This window comes from Poecilia latipinna, unplaced genomic scaffold, assembly GCF_001443285.1.
Source record: "Poecilia latipinna isolate Pla-1442-1.1 unplaced genomic scaffold, P_latipinna-1.0 Scaffold780, whole genome shotgun sequence".
NCBI lineage: Eukaryota > Metazoa > Chordata > Actinopteri > Cyprinodontiformes > Poeciliidae > Poecilia > Poecilia latipinna.
The window spans coordinates 31,700-47,804 of record NW_015113396.1 but is presented as its reverse complement, the minus strand read 5'-3'; the positions used below and the strand labels follow the sequence as shown (position 1 = coordinate 47,804).

The 16,105-nt window shown below is 36.6% G+C and overlaps 1 protein-coding gene across 1 annotated transcript in view; it reads left to right on the top strand.

The window, feature by feature from the left end:
- The window catches only part of dgkaa (diacylglycerol kinase, alpha a), a 39,097-nt gene that overhangs the window by 13,769 nt on the left and 9,223 nt on the right, over positions 1-16,105 (top strand). The window contains exons 2-13 of the mRNA XM_015046476.1: positions 5,060-5,163; positions 5,476-5,552; positions 7,908-8,034; positions 8,212-8,286; positions 8,361-8,410; positions 9,278-9,352; positions 11,822-11,938; positions 13,690-13,807; positions 13,949-14,037; positions 14,114-14,233; positions 15,243-15,341; positions 15,514-15,600. Of these exons, the coding sequence (XP_014901962.1) occupies positions 5,088-5,163; positions 5,476-5,552; positions 7,908-8,034; positions 8,212-8,286; positions 8,361-8,410; positions 9,278-9,352; positions 11,822-11,938; positions 13,690-13,807; positions 13,949-14,037; positions 14,114-14,233; positions 15,243-15,341; positions 15,514-15,600 (1,110 nt within the window). The 5' untranslated portion in view covers positions 5,060-5,087. The remainder of the gene's footprint in view (positions 1-5,059; positions 5,164-5,475; positions 5,553-7,907; positions 8,035-8,211; positions 8,287-8,360; positions 8,411-9,277; positions 9,353-11,821; positions 11,939-13,689; positions 13,808-13,948; positions 14,038-14,113; positions 14,234-15,242; positions 15,342-15,513; positions 15,601-16,105) is intronic.

Here is a 16,105-nt window from a genome sequence, read left to right as displayed (position 1 = left end):
ATTTTACAGCATCTATTTATTTGGATGCTGAATGCAAGTCAACTACAACAAAGTATGAGCGCCAGGCTAAGATTTATTTTTCAATTATGCGAATAAAGTTGTAATAATATGAAAATTACGTCATAATATTTGAAGAATAAAGTAGTAATTTTATGAGAACTCCAATCAAAAAAATAAGTTGAAATGAGGAATTTTGTTCGTCTTATGACTTTGTTTAAGCAAAAGACGAGTTTCAGGCGAGTTTAACAAGGGCGGGAGGGGGAATGAATCTACGTAGCAATAATAATAATATTAATCAAGTAAAATAAAAAGATGCAGTTCAGTAAATCTACTCTCATAAGTACCTTTTTTCCAAAAGAGTTACTCCAGTGAATGCAACAAGTACTACCCGCTTTTGAACATAGACAACACCAGTAGCCTATGGGCTACTTGTTAACTAGCTTAACGGGCTGTATTGGTATTAGCTAGTCATCTTTTAGCTAACATTACCTGCATCCAACAGCTTTACTGAACTCAGTCGGTTAGTTTTAGGGAAAAACTGGGCAAAGTTCTTTTCGTTTTGCTGGTTTGCTGCCATGAATCTAAGGTCTCCATCGTGTGTTATATAAATAAAATTACCATACATTCGCTGCCGCACAGGCGTAAACAGAGCGCTAGCATGTTAGCGCTCATGTTGCGTTTATGAGCGGCTCGGAAAAACAGGTTACGACGTGTTAACAACGGATTAAATTGTTTTAACTGCTGAAAAATAGTGACAGAAGGCACAGATATGGGGCGTGCGGAAGCTCCTGCTGCATCAAATCGATCTAGGAATAACAGAGAGTTGGCCACTTTACGGTAAAAAACAACAAGCAGTTTCAAGTCCACGTCGGTACTACGTCATCTGTAAGCTAACACTCAACCGTAATTGAGCTTTACAGAAACAACATCCACCTTTGTGGTTGGAAATGACCCACGAGAAAACGAAAGGTGCACAGCGCAGGAAGGAAACGAGCAACAGTCTGTTTGACGGTGTGTTTCATTTCACTTCAACTCAATGTTGTATTTGTTTCACTTAAAATTTTCAATTTCCTCCTAAAGCACGTTTTAGACTATTACCTCCTTCATTTCCTACGAGCTGAGGAAGGCATCAATCGATTAGAGAAGCATGCTACCTCTAATGACAGACCTGATGGAAAGATCACATTCTTTCAGTAACATAATTGTATTTTAACCCCATTATGTATCCCATCAGTTCTGTAATCTGTTTTTATGTTTCTTCTATGACAACAGCATGAAACAGGATGTTGTTACCTGTCCATTAATTCGTTTCCTCTCCCCTTAATCATTAATGAGTTGAATGTTTTATTGCCTTTATGAAGTTTCCTTCCATTAGGCCCCTAGTGCTGGTGAATGCTTGCATCCAGGCCCTCGAAAACAACCTGAGGTCAAGTCATGCTGCACTCTTTTGCTCCTTCGCTGTGTCATATTCAAATGTTCACTCTCAGCTCTGTGTGACATTTAAGTTTCCTCCTTTTCAAACACAAGGGGAGGCCCCTCCACTACCCAGACTGGGTTTTGTAGCCTGCGACTAATATGTCATTGTTTGTCTCCTAATTCTTGCAGACCACACCAATGCTTGACACTTGCTAACCGTCTGGTGTTTGATGTTTTCTGAAAGCTGATTTAGGCCAGAGAGTGCATGAAACACATTTTGGGTGCAGACAGTCCCCAGAGAGAAAGTATCCTGGGTATCGTTCGGCTGAAATCATTTCTGCCTGACCCTGTTTCAGATGGCTAGCTGCGTGTTTTGATGGTGTGGGGTCTAACAGAGACACTTTACAGGCATCGGCATGCAAATTATGCTGAGTTTTCTTCTGCGAGGCTCCAAAATATGTGGAAAAATAGAGACAGCACGCTGCAAAAACACAAAATCTTACCATGTATTTTTAGCTTAATTTTGTGTGAAAATATAGAAATAAGAAAATTAACTTAAAAGTGACTTTTCAATAAAAAAAAAATATGAGCTTGTTTTAAGTCAATAACTCCTTAATATTGATCCTAAAGAGCTAGTTCAATACATTTTTTCAATATTACAGGTGAAATAATCTGCCAGTGGAACTACTGGATATTTCCATCAGGAATTATTGATTTAAAACAAGCATCCAAATTATTCAGAGTGTTTTTTATGAGGCTCCATCACGTGAGGAAAAATAAAAACAGCAGCTTTCACACTTAAAAAAAAATCTTACCAAGTATTTAGTCTGCTTTTTACTGCAAATATCTTATTACACTTGAAATAAGACAAAACTAACTTAAAAGTAATTTCTCAGCAAGAAATATGAGCTTGTTTTAAGTCAATAATTCATTAATATTGATAAAAAGTTCAAGTTCCACCGGCAGATTATTTAACTTATAAAATGGAATAAATGTTTTGTTAGTGGTGAAATAATCTGCCAGTGGAACTTGAACTTTTTATCAATATTAATGAATCATTGACTTAAAACAAGCTCCTATGTTGAAAAATTACTTTTATTATTGAATTATTGACTTTGTAAAACTTCTACAGCTGTGGATGATTTTTAGACCTTTGCACCTCTAGATATGAAAGTTTTTTTTTTGCAGAAATGTTGAATCTCAATCATATTGGCATCTTTGAACATAACTTTTGAAGTCTGGCCTCTGATTGGATTTACATTTGGACTTTGACTGGGACATTCTGCTTAAATCTAACCAGCTTCTTGTGATGATGTGATTAGAGATTAAATTCCTCCCTGTTACTCTTGATTAAAACAAACTAGAAGCCACACATCAGCAGCTTAAAGACAAACATATCAAAGATAATTGTGATGTTATATGAAGCGAAAGACTCGCTTGAATGATGAAGCGTTGTTGATATGTGTTCACTGATCGTTCCTTATTTGATCCGTTTATGTGGAAGTTTGTGCTTTTCAAACTCTATTTTGATTTAGCAAAAACAGTGCTATTAGAATTATAAACACAGATCCAACATTGTTATTCAGCTTAAAATTATTGAAATTTCTTGACTTGGTGGAATGTTATATTCGGTAGTTGATGTTCAAAATACATAATAGCAGCACATTTGCAAAAAAAGATTTATTAAAAGAGATAGCATTTTCAATTTGAGAATATAAAAAACAAAAATCAAAGCAGGAACTAAACAAATGGAACAATAAAGAAACCAAAGATATAACCAAAAATATAATATTCTGATAAGGTACGATGAAGAATATTGACTCAATAGAGTGCTGTATTTTTATTTTTTTTATATGCACTGCCTGTTTTATGTTTAAAGATGTATCTGCAGTATGTGGATGTTTGATTGATGCTTAGTTGCTAATTTTATAGCAAATTGACTTTTATACAAGATTTTCTTTCTTCCAACTTCTATTCACTGGAAACGTTTCATATCACCATGTAGCATTCTCATTTTAAACTGTAAATAACTGAAATAAATAATAAATGAATTAGTTCAGATGTCTGTAGGTTTTTAAAGTCTGCCAGGTTTTCTCCATTTCATTAAGTATTTAATATTTCTCTGGAAAATGTTGAAAGTTTAGGATTGTTGTTTTTTAACTTTATTCTTCACTTTTCTCCCTGATCTCTCCGTCTTGATGTTATTTGTTCCCTAATATTCTAACAAACATCAGAGGCCTTCGCACAACAATATTACTCTTTACTTATAGGAAGACTTTTTAAAGTAGTCGGTTTAATTTGATTTTATTTAGGGGTGTCAGACTAAAGGAGGCTGAATATCAATGTAGGACTGCAGCTGACAATTCTTTTAGATATCAATTATTCTGAAAGTTAATCGGTTAATTGTGTAAAAAAACAGATTAAGTTATTATGTTAATTAAGAATTAATTCCATTTTAAACAAACATTTTGTTGCCTAAAATTCAGTTCCTTTGGTGAACGTTTGACAATTTGTAGCAAAGGATTCAGCTACAAAAATATTCTAAAGTCAACATTTGGAAAGTTCAGGCTTGACTTCACATCGATACAGGGGAGCAATAATCTGTTAACGATTTTTTGGGTTAACAGATTAATAGCAAAAGGATCTTAATAGGAGATTTTTTTCTTTTTTACAGAATTTTGAATGGGTGAAGCTTAAAATGCAAATTGAGGCCTGCTGGTAGAACATGTTAAATGTTTTTGTATCTTTAATGCAAAATGTATTTTTTCAATAATTGCACTTTTGAGTTCACGATTAATCAGTTGCTAGATTGATTGACCATCATTTCAATAATCAATTCACCTGATTAATCGTTTCAACTCTATAACCTTTTGTCCATATTTTTATTGGTAAAATATACTGCTCAAAAAAATAAAGGGAACATTTCACTTTAATTTTGTGTGTGGCTCCAAATCCAGGCCTCCATTGGTTAATAAATTTGATTTCCATTGATGATTTTTGTGTGATTTTGTTGTCAGCACATTCAACTTTGTACAGAACAAAGTATTCAATGAGAATATTTCATTCATTCAGATCTAGGATGTGTTATTTGAGTGTTCCCTTTATTTTTTTGAGCAGTGTATTTTTGGCTTACTTACTGTTGTTCTTTTAATAATTTCACTTTTGAGTCTGTTTTACTCTTAACTATTAATTATGTAGATTAGTTGATGATAATTTCAATAATCGATTCGTCATGATTAATCTGACTAATCGTTTCAGCTATTTTCCAAATTTTTATTTGTAAAAGCTTTTCAGAACCATTTATTCTCCTCTGTTTTATTTCTATTTATCATAAAAGTTGCACTATTTTTGCAGGTGCCGTCTGACAAAACGTGAAAATGTTTTTTGTTACCGTATTAACAATGCAATAATTACGCATCACAAAACATATTTCTGTGTGTGAAAACTTCTGTTAATTCCTGCAAAGTTTGGATGCGAGTTCTGCGTCGGGCTCTGGATGTTTCTGCATTGCGAGATGAGGAAGATGCTATCTCTTGCTTGCAGCCATGCTTTTATGTTTTACAAAGAAGCAGTCTACCGTTCACCCACCTTCTCTTTTCTCTCCGTCTACATCTCACTGTTTCTCTCGCCTGTGTGTACACAGGCAGGCAGTTAGTGCAGAAGCAGGCATCATGTCCACCCCCACAAACCCAGAGGTGAAGGAACTGAACCCTGTCGACTTTATCCAGCTTCAGCAGTATATTGAATGTGAGTACAGACAGACAGGCAAGCAGGCGGCTTCTGCAGCGCTCAACATCCCCTCCCCGCACACACTTCCACCCACACACACTCATTTACCCTCGCTCATGGTTTCTCATATCTAGAGGCAGCAGTAGTTTACCACTTCTTTTTTTTTTTTAAATGCAGCTAAAATATAAACTTGCATTCTACTTTGAACGCTTCTTGATGTATTATTTAAATAAACGGCCGCAGAGGGACGGAGCTTTCACGAGTAATTACAGAAGTGCACATGTGCAGCTAGCTGCAGCCCTGGTGTGACCTCTGTGTTCCTGCTTGCAGACTGCAGCTTGAAGGTGAAAGATGTGCTGAGGGAATTCGATAAAGACGGCCGGCTGGCCCAGCACCGACATGGAGAGGTGAGGAGGCAGCGAGGGGACGGCGCGTCCCGCCGCGCTCGCACTGGACTCACTCATGGTGATGTTCGCTGCAAGAGGAACAAAATGATCGCAGCTGTTTGGTGTGAAACGGCTCTATGATTCATGTATCTTGTCAGTTATTAATAATCCCGAGCTGCTTAATTAGGATTCCAACCTATCGATCATGTCGTTAAGCTGCTGCAGCCGAGCGGCGCTGCAAAATGTAAATTGCCTCCTTAGATTTGCCCACGCAGCAAGGCCCCGTTAAACACTGAGCACGGTTTTCCTCATGCTGCGCAAGCACAAGCGACAAAAAAATCTATAAATAGTGTACATTAATGGTTTTCTCTGCCAGTTAATCAGCAGAAGGAGTCACTGCTGAGGAATTACATTCAGCTTTATAAGGAAATTAATTAAAATGTGGGTTTTACAATATAGTAATCAGTAAATATGTGTTAAAACTGCAGTATGTAAATTTCATAAAAATACACATTTTTATATATTTGTTAACAGTGACACAAAAAGTGAGTTTACATGATATGCAACAATTAGGGGCGCCGCTGTAGAGGGGCTCCAATTATTTCTGGTCATTTTCGTTATTAAACAGCTGTTTGTGTGTGTGTGTGTGTGTGTGTGTGTGCGGGTGTGTGTGCGTGTGTGTGTGTTTGTGTGTGTGTGTGTTTGTGTGTGTGTGTGTGTGTGTGCGGGTGTGTGTAAATATATAGTAGTAATAACAACAACAGTACTTTATTTGTACTTTGCCTTTTAAACAAATAAAAATAGCTGCACCTTGTTCGTTAAATCTGTCACCATGACAGTTTATGAGACAAATAATATGTGGAAAAAAAGCTCCACTGCCTTCTCCCAGTACTCCCAGTGCTCCCAGTGCTAACAAGAAACAACCAATCAAAGCCAGAAGGCGGGTCTTAACTCTGTCAGTCAAGCTCATCCACCTGATTGGCTCTCTACTAGGCTAGGCCTTTTCCCAATAACAGAGCTTCTTGTTAATGCTAAGGCTAGTTAGCATGGCCACCACTGATGGCAGATAAACGGTTTTCCTGGAAAGATAAGTTGTTTCTCTGCCATTAGCACATTTAGTAGCTCGTGCATGAGGATGATTGACAGCACTAAGACCCTCCCCCTGGCTTTGATTGGTTGTTCTTGACTGGTAGCTTTGCATTTCTTCAGACAGCAATAGCAGCTATCTGTTTCATACTGTTTCGACATAGTGACAATCTTAACAAATATGTAAAAAACACTTTTTAAATAAAAGTTACTCCATCTTTAAGGAAAACAGAATAATGAAAGGATTTTTTAGATATGGAGGAAGTGCTCCTTTCTTCTTTCTCCTCTTTCCTTTGCTTTTTGTGCCTTGATGGAGCTTTAAGTATTACTGGGGCATCCCTGCAGGGCACCAGCTGGGAAAAGGGAAAAAATATTAACGTGAAATGGATTTGTGGTTCACCATCATCAGGGGAATTCGCTCGTTTGCCCTGCAGCATCAACTCATGTGATTCCAGCCCATCTGTCAGGTCAGGCAGATGGACTCAAATCTGGAATCAGCAGCTACTTTTAGGGGTTTTTTGCTTTTAGGTCATTGTAACATAAAAACACTGCAGCCTCTTCAGCTCTTATGAGACATTTTTATTTGCAGAAGTATTCACATCCCCCAACCATTTCCAGATTTTATGTTCAGTTTATTTTTATGGGACATGCTAAAAAAAAGCAGTGCATTATGGGAAGCAAGAACAGAAAATTTTAGCCCTGGACATACCATGCACACAGTGAAACGTGGTGGTGGTAGCATGATGCTGTGGGAATACTTTAAACATATTCACTTGTCACAATGGTTCAGTCAAAGTCTAAAGTTGAAAACTTTAATCATGGTGGAGGAAATCCCCAAAAGAAGGTTTTACAAAGTATTCATGGGGGAGTGAGCACATATGCATGCCACACTTTTCAGATTTTCGTTTTTAAAAAATGAATTTTTTCCTTTTTTTTTTGGTTCTACTCATCAATTATGCTCTGCTGCTTGTTGGATCCCAACAAAATACTTGTGGAAAATGTGGAAAAGCTGAAGGGTGTGAATACTTTTGTGTACATTGTAGCGCCTGAGGCTTCTGAAAGCCTCTTAACGTAAATCACAAACCACATTTCTGGGTTCTTATTCCGATACATTAGCAAGAAATTGCAGTAATTTGTGACAATGTTCTTCCTTTATTTTCACAAGAGTCGAGTTTGAAAAAAAGGGGAAGTTATCGACCCAAACACATGAAGACAGCTGAGCGTTTTTACTTTGCACGTCTGTGAACCAGTAAAACTCACAGCGCACCTCTCTCGTTCCCTTCGGCCCAGTGCATCAACGAGGAAGGCTTTCGTCAGTTTCTGAAGACCTACTTAGAGGTGGACTTCCCTCCGGATCTGTGCCAGCGGCTTTTCCGCTCCTTCCAAAACTCTGAACCCACCCAGGAAGACGACACCAGTGAGATTATTTTTACACTGTGCATTCAAGCAACTCATTGCTTGCACTTTACAGCAGGCTCTTATCAATTTACATTGTGGCCTATTTGGCACAGAGTCATTCATCACTGGACTGTTTGTGCAGATATGGTAACCAGAGCATTTACAGCCCCTCTCTCCTTCCTCTTCTCCCCTGTAGAGGAAGTCTTCCTCAAAGATGTGTCATGTTACTTCTCCCTGCTGGAAGACGGCCAACCCAGGGACAAACTGGAGTGTAAGTTACTAGTTCCTGCTCTGATCAGAACCGGCCGGTTGGTACTTCCACTTTCATTTCCTTTCTCTCTTCAGTTGCTTTCAGGCTTTATGACAGAGATGGCAATGGAGTCCTTGACAGCTCTGTAAGTTGCTTCCTAAATTATTTACAGTCATAAAAACATTAGGATTATTTTAGTAATCAATTATTCTGACGATTAATCAAATATTCTGACGATTAATCAATTAGTCGGTTTTAAAATGGGCTCATTCTGCTGATTTTTCATTTAAACATTTATTCCTTTTTTTGCGCAATATCACTATACAATAATAGACGGACGTAAAGAAATAGTTCAGTTCCTTTTTTTAAATAAGAAAACAAACATTTTATTGGCTAAAATGCAAAATCACAGCATTTAACTGCAAAAACACATCATCTTACCAAGTATGTTTAGTCTAATTTCTAGTGCAAATATCTCAGTACACTTGAATTAAGACAAAACTAACTTAGAAGTAACTTTTTTAGCAAACTTATTTCTAAGATACTTGCATCAGAAACTAGACCAAAATTACTTGGTAAGATGATGTGTTTTTGCAGTTTGATTATTTGTAGCAGAGGATCTGTAGTTGAAACAATACTCCTAAAATCAGAGGAATAAAACAAATAAAACTAAATATCAGCCATTTCTCTTGGTTTAACATCAACACAGATAATCTGTTGATTATTTTTGGTTCATAAATTAATAATTGGATAACAAAACTAGGCAACTAAAGAATATATTTACAGATAAATATATATATAGTTTTATATATAGTTTTGACTTAACTTCTCTAATTGCGTTCTTTTAGCAAAGTAGAATTTTTTTGAGTTTCTGATTAAAGATTAATTGATTACTACATCAGTTGTTGATTATTTCAATAGCTGATTAATCACGATTAATCATTTCAGCTCTAGGAAATATATTCCTAGCAGCTCTGAAAGACCTTTTTTTTCTCTCTCTCTTTTTCTACAGGAAGTAGATCGAATTATTGCTCAGATGATGCATGCAGCAGAATATCTTGATTGGGATGTGTCCGAACTCGAACCGGTAAGTCCCAGAATCCCCTGGTTTAACACGAAAACGTTCAGCATTGAACTACACATTCAGAAAAGTTGGCACATTACCTTATCTATAAAAAATATAAAATGCCCTACATAAAAACTCATTTTAGGAGACAAATGTGGAAAATTATCCTCCCCCATTCAGATTTTGCTTCTTTAGCTTAAGTGCTAACCTGAGTTAATACAGAAAGGAGTTTTATTAAAGTAACTAAGCTTTCCAAACCAACCTGACCTCATGTGAAAAACTTACCTGCTGTCAAGCCCAGGATTATTTATTCTCCTGGCAGATTTAGATTTAAAATGTGTTTTTTTCAACCAGGATTTTTGTTTTTGATAGGAATTTAAACTAAATTATAACACAATGAGGCAAAAGCAGCGTCAATTATGAAAAATAATTGTATCTTTTATTTTTATTTTCTTAGAAATATCCTGTAGTCATTGGCAATCAAACCTTTTCTCCTGTTGCTGATCAGTTTTTCCCATTTCCACTAATTTTTTGAGGATTCACATTTGAGATTCTTTAATTTCCCTTATTGATTGTCTATAACAGGATCTCCAAACTTCTTGTCAAAAGTAAAGTGACTGATTTTTATTTACTTCTTTTGCACCTTTGCTGTACTAAAACAAAAACATTTCGTTTTTAGTTTGTTTTGAACAAATTTATTCTCAGCATTAAGAACAGGATTTGGGTCACTGTATTTCAAAACACCTGCTATTTTTACCTACATTTAATAAAAAATAAGAGCTGATCTGAGTTTATCAAAGTCAGTAAAAGTCTCCGAATAAAGGTGGTTCTGTCTTTTGTTAAAGTTTGGGTATAAAAAGACAAATACCTTGTGTTGTGCTTAGCATTTTCCATTGTAAGAAAATTACAACAGACTGTAATTTTACTGTAATTACAAATAAAAACTTTCCATCTGCATCAAACATCTGATTTGTAGAATTTTTGAACTGTAGTTGGGGGCCACAAAAAAATCAGTCCGAGGACCACTAGTGGCCCCCAGACCGTACTTTGGAAACCACTGTTCTGTCAGATTGGAGTCAGGACTTTAACTGGGTCGCTCCATGAGTTCTTGTAGACTTTACCAAAATTTAAAGATCAATCTACCAGAGTGTGAGTGAGTAACTTTGGGCGTTTTTGTGATAACTGAGTTCTTTCTGTCGCTGTGGAGACGTTTTGTGGAGTTGTTTTAATTCGGCCATATTGGAAACTGTTTGACCTCTTTGAGGTTACTGTATCTCGGTCACATTTAGTTCCGAACTTTGACTAGGTCAAACCAAAGCCATTTAGATGCAGACTTTGTTTTGTGCAGCTCATTAGAAACGTTTCCAAAGTGACAGGTATAAATTAATCCTTACATCTTTTTGCCTGCTTCGTGTTGTCAGTCAGGTTTTAATTGAATCTGACAGTAATTAGGCCGCCTGACTGGTGAAATTACACTGGAAAAAATACAAAATCTTACAAAGTAAGAGTAGAAGTAGAATGTCTGCTAATGTCTCACTTGAAATAAGACAAATTTAACTTAAAAGTAACTTTTCAGCAGCTTGTTTTAATACAGTAATTCCTTAATATTGATGAAAAAATGCTAGTGACACTGGAAGATTATTTCAGTCATTAGTCTTGTTATATGTGAAATAATATGTCAGTAGATCTAGAATTTTTTCATCAATATTAAGAAATTATTGACTTAAAACAAGCTCTTATATCTTTCTGAAAAGTTACTTGTAAGTACGTTTTGTCTTATTTTAAATGTACTAAGATATTTGCACTAAAATGTAGACTGAAATTACTTGGTAAGAGTTTGTATTGTTGCAGTCTAGACTAAAGAAATTTAGTTAATCACATTTAATTCATGATTTTATGAGATATTAGGTTTGTTTGTGTGTATTTTTTTTCACTTAATGCACTGCAAAAACACCAAATCTTACCAAGTAATTTTGGTTGAGTTTTCGCACAAATATCTTAGTACACTTGAAATGAGAAAACTAACTTACAAGTAACTAGTAAGACATAGGAGTTTGTTTTAAGTCTATAATTCCTTAATATTGATAAAAAACTACTAGTTCCATTGGCAGATAATTTAAGTTTTTCTGTTTTATAAGTTAAATAATCTGACAATGGAACTAGTATCAGTACCAAAAAATGAAAAGTTATTTGTAACTAGACCAAAATATTTGGTAAGATTTCATGTTTTTGCACCGTTTACACCAAAGGAATTTAATTCATCACATTTAATTCATAATTTAACAAGAGATCAGGTTTGTTTGGGTATTTGTTGCCACTTAACAAATAAAATCATCGCCTTAAAACTGTAATTTGTTTTTATTTTTGGTTAAAATATTAAAATGTGTCTGATGAATCCTGTAAGTGTGAGGAAACATGCAGACAGAGCCTGTAAGCGACGTATTAATGCGTTTCTCACTGCAGAGTAACGACTGTCTGTCGTCTCATCAGGTGCTGAAGGACATGATGACGGCGATTGATGCCGACAGCAGCGGCACGGTGTCTCTGGACGAGTGGGTAGAAGGAGGCATGAACAACGTTCCCCTCCTCGTCTTGCTGGGTCTAAAGGTGGTTTTATTTGCTGCTTGTGTTTGTGTGGTTTTGAGCTCAGACACGTTTGGTTCTGACAGCAGGTGTTTCTCTGAAGCCGCGGCATTGCAGTGCAGCTCGTCTGTCCTTCCTCCTCCTCTTCCTCCTCCTCCCTGTCTCTCTCTAAGGGCCTTTATGCCGACTCAGAGTTGCAGGGTGTGGTAATGTCATCCCCCTCTGCACCATCGTAACGCCGTGGTGTTTTTCCACTTACTCTGCTCCATTATTACAAACTTTTACAGCTGCATTTAACTATAGAAAACATTAACGAAGTGAGGCAGACGTTTGAATGCTTCTCTTAGCCCAGCAATGGATCCGATTTCTGCATGTTTGCTCGCTGCATCATTGTAAAACCACAAGCTCGACTCTGCCCATCGGTTCGGTCTCCAAGACAATGTGAGGGACTTCCCGTCTGGCTATTTCAAGCCGTGGACATTTGAAGCCTGGGGAGCGTAAATTCAGCCCCCTCACAGTCGCTGTGAGCTGCCCAGAGTCGGGCCTCCTGCTGTGGATGATTGACAGATGCATTATGTCATTTAAAAAAGAAAAAAAAGGCACTTCAGCAGATAATCTGCACAAAAACAAAGAACCATAATCCACATACGTTAAACAGTTTCACTGATTATGTTCTGCGTCTAGTTTCTGTTTTGAATCTATCCATTTTCATGTTTGTTTGTTTATTCTCTTGTCCGGTTAATTATTTTGTAGCCCTTCTTTTGCTTTTTATATTTGTTGCATATTCAATAATTAGTGAATAAGGTAGGAAGTAAAAAAGCACTGGATGCTTTTTGGGAATATTGGATCCAGTTGTATCATTTTGTAAACAAAAAGATTCCAGTTAGTATTTAATCTGAATGATGTGTTGTATTTTATTGGGGGAATAGTTTTAATAAAGCAAAATAAGTTAATAATGTGAAAAAAACCAACAAGATTTATGAAAGACAATTCATTTATTTTATTTATGCAGCAACAAATTTCAGAAAAATGACACATTAAGGCATAAAAAAACGGATCAAATTCATATCCAGTTATAATCTAAAGATTCAGATTAGGTTTGGGTGATGAATCGATTTTATCGATGAATTTTTGGAAAATCTGGATTAATTTTCACCAATGAGCTCATTGGGTTTCCGTAGCCATTTTGTTTTTACAAGTGTGTTGATTATTACTTTATATATATTTTTAAATCAGGTCAGCTCTACAACAGAATATTAGGACCAGGTTAAGGTTTTTTATTTATTAAATTACAAAAATGAAGTCATAATATGACAAGAGTCATAATATTTATTTATCACACCAGCATCGGATTGATATATTATTAAACCAGCAGGACATTAAAATAATCACTATTTCAAAGAAAGATCTACACAAACTGAGCTGCTCACATTAGATGCTGATAGCTATTCAAGCTTTTTTAAAAATTAAAACCACTTTTTTTCTCGTAAATTTTGTTTTTTTCTGTTAAAATTTCATCTTCTTTCTGCCAATATTATGATTCTGTTCTCATAATTATAAATTCTCACTGAAGATCTCATGGATGATTGAAAACAAACAAAAAGAATAAAAATCCGATGTATGAAAAAATCTGAGATTTCATTTTTATCGCTCAGCCCTAATCCAGATTAAACTCAAAGAATTGTTTTGACCCTGAATTAGGATCATAATAAATAACTTATCTTTAATTTTTGTTTTGTTTTCATAACCTCTGATGTTCTTCCATCTCTGATCAGATGACCCAAAAGGACGGGCAGCACCTTTGGAGGATGAAGAACTTCAACAAGCCCGTTTACTGCAACGTGTGTCAGAGCATGCTACTGGGTTTGAGGAAGCAGGGGCTCTGCTGCACCTGTGAGTACCGCACCTCTCCACAGGGGGGCGACAATCCAGTGGCACTTATCAGAAGTCATGGTGTCAGATTTGAGAATATTACTATTCTTTTAAATATGACGCATGCTGACTGAAAGTCGGATTTTGTGTCACCTTTTCCAGGCTGCAAATACACAGTTCACGGGCGTTGCGCTAACAAGAACCCAGCTCCGTGCGCCAGGACGTACGTGAAGTCAAAGAAAGAGACGGGGGTACGCCGGGTTCTCCACGTAAATCCACACAGCAAAACAAAGTTCAAACTGGATCTCTCTGCTTCCCTCTTCACAGGTTCCAGTGCACGACTGGGTGAGTGGGAACTGTGACTCTAGAAAATGTGACCGGTGCCAAAAGAAGATCAAGAGCCTCCAAGGTTTAACAGGGAAACACTGCGTCTGGTGCCACACGATGGTAAGGACTCATATTTCTATGTTGCGGCTCAATTTTTACAAATCTAAATTATTCCACCTCCTCTTGCAAAATTCACAGTTATTCAAGTGTTTCAGTTAACAAATAAAACTGATGTTACATGGAGGAGAGCTTCCTGGTACAACAACGCTTTTGCACAAAGTTTTTCTGAAGATTTTGGTAAATGAACTGTTTTAGGGCCTCCTGTCACTTTAAATCCTAATAATCTGCTACTAGCCAGCTCAACTTTTACACTCGCACGTGAGTGAATTATACAACTTTACATAATTGAAAAGCAATAATAGAGCCTCCTGCACAAACAACACGAATGCAGCAAAAGTCAACAACAAAATGTTTGTCTTTTCCAGCAGCCATTGTACAGTGCATATAGCGGTAAAACCAACTGACCTAACATCCTGGAGCTCAGCTTGGGTTGCTAGGCAACGGGCTGAGCTGTGGTTGCTAGGTGAGGGGCAGCCCCTGCTGATTTGTGACCTTACATTCGGGACGTTTTTGAAACAGCTCATTTTCCAGGCACCGAAAAACATTAATTTGTTACCAAAAAGCATCGGGGTGTTTTTTTTAAAAGCCGTTTTTAGAAACAGCAGAGACTCAAATGGAAGTACAAAAACATGCATAATGTTAATGTTGCATAACAGGTCCCTGTTTAAAAATTTATTTTTACCGTGTGAAACTAAATCACAGAGGTAATTTCCCCAGGAATGACTAATCGGATAAAAAGAGAAACTCTTTTAACATATGTACAGATTACCTGACTCACTCCTACAAAAGAAGAAAGATTAAAACCCACCAGTTTGGAAAAGACATATTCAGTAAAACCAGTTTATTTTGTGTTTATATTTTAGTAAAGCATATCTGAAGAGTGAGATTTTAGATTTCTGTGTTTTCACAACGTCCAGCAAATGCAGAGAGAAATAATTGAAAAGCTGAGGCTGCATTGTCAGTCACGACCACAGCGAGGTTTGGTGTAACGCCTGTTTGTTTTTCCCAGCGTCACGATGAATGTGCAGCCCTGGAGCCAACAGAGTGTACCTGTGGGACACTCAGAGACCACATCCTGCCTCCATGGGCCATATATCCTGTTATAAAGGTACACAGCTCTCCTCAGGCACATCTTCAGCACATGTACAGTGCAAAATGCACCTACCACTCCAACGCAGAACATTACGTCAGTAAATACAGCCTGTGTTGCTTTTTAATACTGTGGATAACTGAAGTGTTATAAAAGTTTCTGAGTTTATTTACACATTTTCTCCCTGAAGGAGAGACCAAACAATGTGAAAAACGGCTGCTCAGCGTCGACGGATGACGGCGACTTCAATATTACTCCCGACGGACAAGTGCTCCAGGTGATTTCTCTGAAATGATGAAAATCCTCTCTGCTGCATGGATTCACTGTGGGGATATTTAGAGGTTCAGCTGCATTTACACTGAGATTAAATCATCTACAGACGATGAGCAGAGTTGGGTATACATTTACTTAAGTAATGTTTTTTAAAAATGTAGTATTTTTACTACGATGCACTTTTTACTCTTAGTTGATTGTATTTTGAAGTATTTCTACTCCTACTTGAGTAAAATTTCTGGATTTTCTACCTACTGAATGAAAAACAAACATGTTTTAACCAAAAATTCACCAGACAGACACACACCTGCAGTTTTGATTAATGTTTGATACGTTTTTTATTGAAAGAAACTGATTTGGAAAAAAATATTTTGCCTAATTCTGTTATTTTTATGAATTATTCTCATGTTGTTCCTTAAACTTCCAAAATTTCCACTTAACTTTATATTTTGCTCCATCAGATTGTGTATTTTTTAAATATTAAATGATTAATAATTTGATCAGTTACT